The sequence below is a fragment of the Mustela putorius genome, unplaced genomic scaffold (genome assembly GCF_011764305.1).
Source record: "Mustela putorius furo isolate JIRA1106 unplaced genomic scaffold, ASM1176430v1.1 tig00000580_pilon_pilon_pilon, whole genome shotgun sequence".
Lineage (NCBI taxonomy): Eukaryota > Metazoa > Chordata > Mammalia > Carnivora > Mustelidae > Mustela > Mustela putorius.
The window spans coordinates 8,507,771-8,514,082 of record NW_025421423.1 but is presented as its reverse complement, the minus strand read 5'-3'; the positions used below and the strand labels follow the sequence as shown (position 1 = coordinate 8,514,082).

General features: G+C 34.3%; 1 protein-coding gene across 7 annotated transcripts in view; it reads right to left on the bottom strand.

Moving 5' to 3' along the window:
* Positions 1-3,475: 3,475 nt before the first annotated feature.
* Positions 3,476-6,312, bottom strand: part of SMC2 (structural maintenance of chromosomes 2) — a 60,943-nt gene continuing 58,106 nt past the window's right edge. For 6 of the 7 annotated variants that reach the window (XM_013053826.2, XM_013053824.2, XM_004747726.3 and 3 more), the window contains one exon: positions 5,926-6,250. In XM_013053826.2, coding sequence (XP_012909280.1) covers positions 6,092-6,250 — 159 coding nt within the window. In that variant the 3' untranslated portion in view covers positions 5,926-6,091. Of the gene's footprint in view, positions 5,660-5,925; positions 6,251-6,312 lie in introns of those variants that run through there. The other variant, XM_045081642.1, reaches the window with a different exon arrangement.

Below are 6,312 nucleotides of genomic sequence, written 5' to 3'. Positions count from 1 at the left end.
TAATTGGTCTTGTACCAATGTAGGATTTTGTGGCCTCACACATTTGTCATGGGAAAATACCACTTACTGAGTTATGCAAATCATTAAAATGTTAACATATTTCATAATATGACAAAAAAAATCCTGCTTGTTTACATAACCATCCACATTATCAGAAAAGTCTTCACTGAGAAGATGTCCAGCTCACAATGACAAATACAAGTTTGGCAAAATTCTAATTTTCGTTTGAAAGCTATGATTTTATTATTTGCAACAAATTTCAGGTTAATATGACAGGCTCATTTTTAAGAAATGTCTACCAAATACCACAGACTTAACCATAGTTTGTCTTGGTCATCTATTTAAGTAAATAAAAATGGTATTCCAGAACAAAAGCAGTTACTTCACACTCCAACTGAAATAACTGCATTTCTGCAAACAACTATGTTTTGGTATGCAGAAGTGCTTTTTACCTACTTGCCATTTTTATCACTCAGATTACAAAAGAGGGAGGAGGAGATTAAAAAAAAAAATTTTTAAACTTCATCAGAGACACCCTTAAGTGAGCCTGCCATTTTTTTTTTTTAAAGATTTTATTTATTTATTTGACAAAGAGAGATCACATGTAGGCAAAGAGGCAGGCAGAGAGAGGAAGGGAAGGAAGCTCCCCACTGAGCAGAGAGCCCGACACGGGGCTCGATCCTTGGACCCTAGGATCATGACCAGAACCAAAGAGTCTGCCATTAAAACATTCAAATGTGTGGCAGTGAAAATTGCAGTCAGTATTGTGAATACAGTGCACTGCCCCACCCTGGTTTATGCTAAGGTGACCATAGTTTTACCTACCCTTTATGCAAATATTGACATGGGAGTTCAAGTTCTTTACACATTCTGCACATAATTCTGTCAGCTCTCTACATTGTAAATATATTTCTCCTATTCTGTACTTTGTCTTTCCATTTTCTTAAGAGCCTTTGAAGATATTTTAAATTTAATTTTATATATGTTTTATTTATTTATTTATTTATTTTTTGCATTCTAGGAAATCTTTGCCTAACCTAAGGTCACAAAGATTTTCTTCTAGAAGTGTTAAAACTACTGCTTTTAGGTCTATGACTCATCTTTAGTTATCTTTTGTGTATGTTGTAAAGGGCAGTGTTTTTCTGTATAAATATCTAGTGGTCAATACCATCTGTTAAACATGAAAATGGTTTATTATCTTTTATGGATGTCATTAGATTCAGTCTGCTAATATTTTCTGCTCCTATGTTCATGAGGACTACCATACTGTAATTTTGTTTTGTAAGGTCTTTGTCAAGTTTTAAAACCCTGGCCTCATAAAACAAGTTGTAAGTGTTCCCATCCCCCTCCTGTTTTCTGTAAGAATGTTAAGACTGGTGTTACTTCTCCTTGAATGGTGAAATTTACAAGTAAAACCACATGAACCTAAAGTGTTCCTTGTGGGAGAATATTTAATCATTCGAATTGCAATTCTGGTATTGTCTATTCTTGTCAATTTTGGTTGAGTTTTATGTTTCCAATTTTCCATTTTGTCTTAAGTTGCTGCACTAATGGCATAAAAATCATAACTTTAGGTATCCTTTTAATTAAGAGCCATAGTGGTAACTTCTTCCCTTCCTGATATTAGTGACTTGGAATTCCTCTGGTTTACCTGATTGGTCTAATTATAGATAGAATGATTTTATTATTCTTTTGAGAACCAATTATCAGTTTCACTAATTTTTTTCTCCACTGTTTATCAGTCCTATATCTGCTGACTTCTCTACCTTTCTATTTAGTCTGGGTTTACCTTGTTCTTATTTACCTAGAATACAGATTAAGATAGAACCTTAGACCATTGAATTTGTACTTTTTCTAAATCTCATTTTTTAATTTTTAACAATTAAAAAAAAAATTCCTGGCCATAACAGAACAAACTAGAAATCAGTAAGAAAATACTACCTGGAGGGGCGCCTGGGTGGCTCAGTGGGTTAAGCCGCTGCCTTCGGCTCAAGTCATGATCGCAGGGTCCTGGGATCGAGCCCCACATCGGGTTCTCTGCTCAGCAGGAAGCCTGCTTCCCCCTCTCTCTCTGCCTGCCTCCCTGCCTACTTGTGATCTGTCTATCGAATAAATAAAATCTTTAAAAAAAAAAAAAGAAAATACTACCTGGAAAATCTCCAACTATCTGGAAATTAAATACATTCCAAAAGAATCCAACAAAAATCCAAAAAAAATTAAAAAAACAACAACATGAAAATGCAACATATCAAAATCTGTGAGATGAAGCTAAATGGTATTACTTGCTAGAAAAAAAAAAAAAGTCTCAAATCCATAATCTAAACTTCTACCATAAAATTAGAAAAGAGCAAAGTAAGCAAAAAGAAAAAAAAAAATCAAAGAATTGAAAACTGAAAGACAATAAAATCAACAAACTTCAGCAAGACCAATAAAGAGGAAAAAAAGAACAAATTACCACTTCAGAGTTTGAAGACATCAAAATGATCATGAGGAAATACCATGACCTCTCCACACAAATTACAAATTTGACAATTTAGATGCAACAATTCAACAAAAAACACAAAGTATCACAAGTCACCTGTTATAAAATAGGTAAGTAGACCCATAACTATTAAAGCAATTGTACTTACTTTATATTCTCCTCATCCCACCCCCCATTCTCTAGGCCTAGTTTCACAGGAAAATTCTAATATTTAAAGAATTGAGACAAATTCTATATAGTTCTACAGGAAAATGGAAGGAGGGACATTTCCCAATTCATTTTATTTTTTTTAATATTTTTTTATTTGACAGACAGATCACAAGTAGGCACGCACAGAGGGAGGCAGAGAGAAAGAGGGGAAAGCAGGCTCCCCAATGGACAGAGAGCCTGATGCGGGGCTTGATCCCAGGATCCTGGGATCATGACCTTAGCTGAAGGCAGAGGCTTTAACCCACTGAGCCACCCAGGTGCCCCTCCCAATTCATTTTATAAAAATAGTATTACCCTAAAACAGAACAAAGCCAGTAGGAAAACAAACAAAATTACCAAAAACCTTCATGAACATACACAAAAATCATGACCAAACTCTTAGGAAACAGAATCCTATAATAAAGCCATACCCTAGAGATATTTTGGGTTCTGTTCCATATGGCCATAATAAAGCATGTTATCACAAAGCAAAATTTTGGGTTTCCCAGTGCACATAAAATTTATAATAGTCTATTAAGTGTGTGACAGCATGTCTAAAAGTACATACCTTAAATACTTTATTGCTAAAAAATGCTAACCATCATCTGAGCTTTCAGTGAGTTGTAATCACTGATCATGGATCACCATAACAAATATAATAATGAAAAAATTTGAAATTATTGTGGAATTCCCAAACTGACAGACTCACACGTAACAAATGCTATTGGAAAAATGGTGCTGGGAGATTTCCTTGCAGCACGGGTGCCACAAACCTTCAATTTGTATAAAAAAACAAAAACCATGCAGTTACCCCTGAATCATAAAACAAGGTATACCTGTACATAAAAAGAATTATAGACCATGGCCAAACGGGGTTTAATCTAGGAATACCAGATTAAATAGGTGTAATATTCAAAAATTAAGTAATATAATTCATAACACATAAAGTTACATGATCATATCATCAATGCAAAAAAAAAGCAATGAAAATGCAATAACCCATCCATGACAAAACTGATCAAACTAGGAATAGATGGAAAAGTCTTTACCTTGATAAAGAATATAAACCAAAAGCCTATAGACAGAATGATTTCCTCCAAATTCTACAGAAAAGGCAAATATGCCAGCTCTCATTATCACTCTTAAACAACATCAGGCTGGAACTTCAAGACAGTGCAGTTAAGAAAAGTAAATAAAATGCACACAAATCAAAAAGGAAGAAAACTCGCCCCAAATTGCAGGTGACATGATTGTGGAAGCAGATGGGCTATTTGATTACTTCACTGTATTGGAAGAGGGAATCTCGAGTTTTTGCTTTTGCTGTTGTAGTGTATCTGAAATGCCCAAACAAACCAAACAAAAAAAGAAATCTTTTAAATGTTTGACATTCTTCCTAAAATAATTTTCTCACATCGTGCATACTGCTCATCCAGGTATGTCTTAACTTTATTATGTACGATAAACACCAATGTTCAATCAGTAGGGTAAATACTGTATATTCTGGAGACCAGCTGCCAAGACTGGTATCGTGGCTCCGCTTTGAACTAACTGTACTGCCACTGGGGACAAGTTTCTTAATTTCTCTGCTCAATTCAATTTCCTCAATTATATAATGCTGATCAACAGTACTTACCTAAAATGTGAAAACATGTGCAAATGAGAATAGCATCCGATATATAAAAGAGCACAGTAAATGTTAGTTACTCCTATTATTGAGGATGTGAGAAATACTTGTCTCCGATTCCCCTTCATGTCTTCTAATCAAAGAATATGAACAACATAACACAAAAATTCAATGTTTGAGGAATTTCATCCAAGAGCAAGATTACATATGACAAAAATTAGGGAAGCAAGCAAACAAACTTTGTAGTAAAGAAAATTAGTTCATATGGCAAAATATTCAACCTCACAAGTTATTTATAAAGTCGTAGTTAAAACAGCAATGAAATACCATTTTGTAACTAGGAAATCAGAAATACTAAACTAATAGCTAGTGCTGATTAGGCTGTGGTCAACAGGTACGTGACCTTGCTGCAAGTGTGAAGTGACAGAAATGTCCTGGCAGACAGTCTGTAATACATTGGAGAGTAAATTAAAAAAAAAAAAAAAAAAAAAAACTCCTGTCTCTTACATGTGGTATTAGACCTCCTATAATTCAGCATTTATAGCTTTGTCTCCCTCTCCTCCTACAGTGGACAAGAACTAATTCCAGATTCAATCCTTTCTTATGTTTCCCATTATATCGGTTACCTGGATATTATCTGACATGAGAGGGAAGGATGAGAAATGTTAAAGCCAAGGCCAAGAATTAAAAGCATATATAGGTGAAGGATAGCCAGAGGAACTAAGACTCAAGTATCAAGAAAGATGTGAGACAAAATAACATACTCAAGATCAGACTAGATCATGTGAGAGCTTTGAAGAGTCAAAGTTTAGAGACACTATTCTGGTGATGTACCTAGAGATAACAGGAACTATGTACAGTAATCTTACGGTGACTGGCAGTGCTTCTTTTGAGTTCTTAAAGGAAATTCAACCTTTTGAACTAGAAAGCAGAAGACACTAAGACATAATCAACAAATTTTGAGTTCTTTTGGTAAAACAGATGGATCTATTTATAAATGTATCAGAATGAAGGAAAAATAAATACATTCTCATTCACCAATAGACTGTTATTGATTGGACTTTGAAAACATGAGGAGATTTCAGATAAAGGTGGAGGGCAGCATGCAAAAGACCTTCTCCCAGGCTTCTATTAAAAAGTGGTAAAGGCTTTAAAAACTTAAGATTGCACATACTAGTTACTAAGCATATAGAAACATGATAACCAAACATCGCTAAGTCTAAATCACTGAGTCTAAATCAGGGCTCTGGCATTGTACCTTCAAAGAGCCACAAACAGCTCGTGCATGCCTAATAGCTTCTTTTATGTTCCCTCTGTTGGTCCAGATACTTGCTTTTATAAGTCTTCCTCCCCTAAATGACTTTCTTAACAACAGAAAACACACTAATATTACCGTAGGAATTAACTAATTAAAAGCTGACTATCAGCTATATTTATCCTCTAATTTCATCTGTTGCTTTGTATTTTTGATTTTGCAAACAGAATTTATCACCAACCAGGTTATCTCAGGCTTCCATATATATATATATATATATATATATATATATATATATATAATTCTGTAATAAAAAAGCATTTGAGGACATGCATAAAATCACAATCACCAGTAATTGGACGACAGTTAAACTAATTGAGAGGAATCTACGTATTTATAAGTGATTACATAAAGGAAGAGAAAATATAGGTTAAGTAACGACATTACATTTTTACATAAATAAGTAAAGCCCAAGTTCTTTATATTTAAACTACAGGTCAAGGTGAAGGAGTAAATTTGTTCTTTTAACTTCCAGATGTGATCATTTGGGTCCTTTTGCCTTGGATGTGGTTTCCTTTGGAATCTTTCCATTTTGACATTGAGTAAATCTGGTTACTGTAGAAACACCATCCACAAACTTGGTTTTGAAAAGGACATTTGCATTGTTGAACATACCCTCCTTTAGTGACACCACAATGAACTTAAGGGAAAAAGGGGGAAAAAAAAGCATGAAAGATACTTTTTGTAATGTGAAGAAATGCA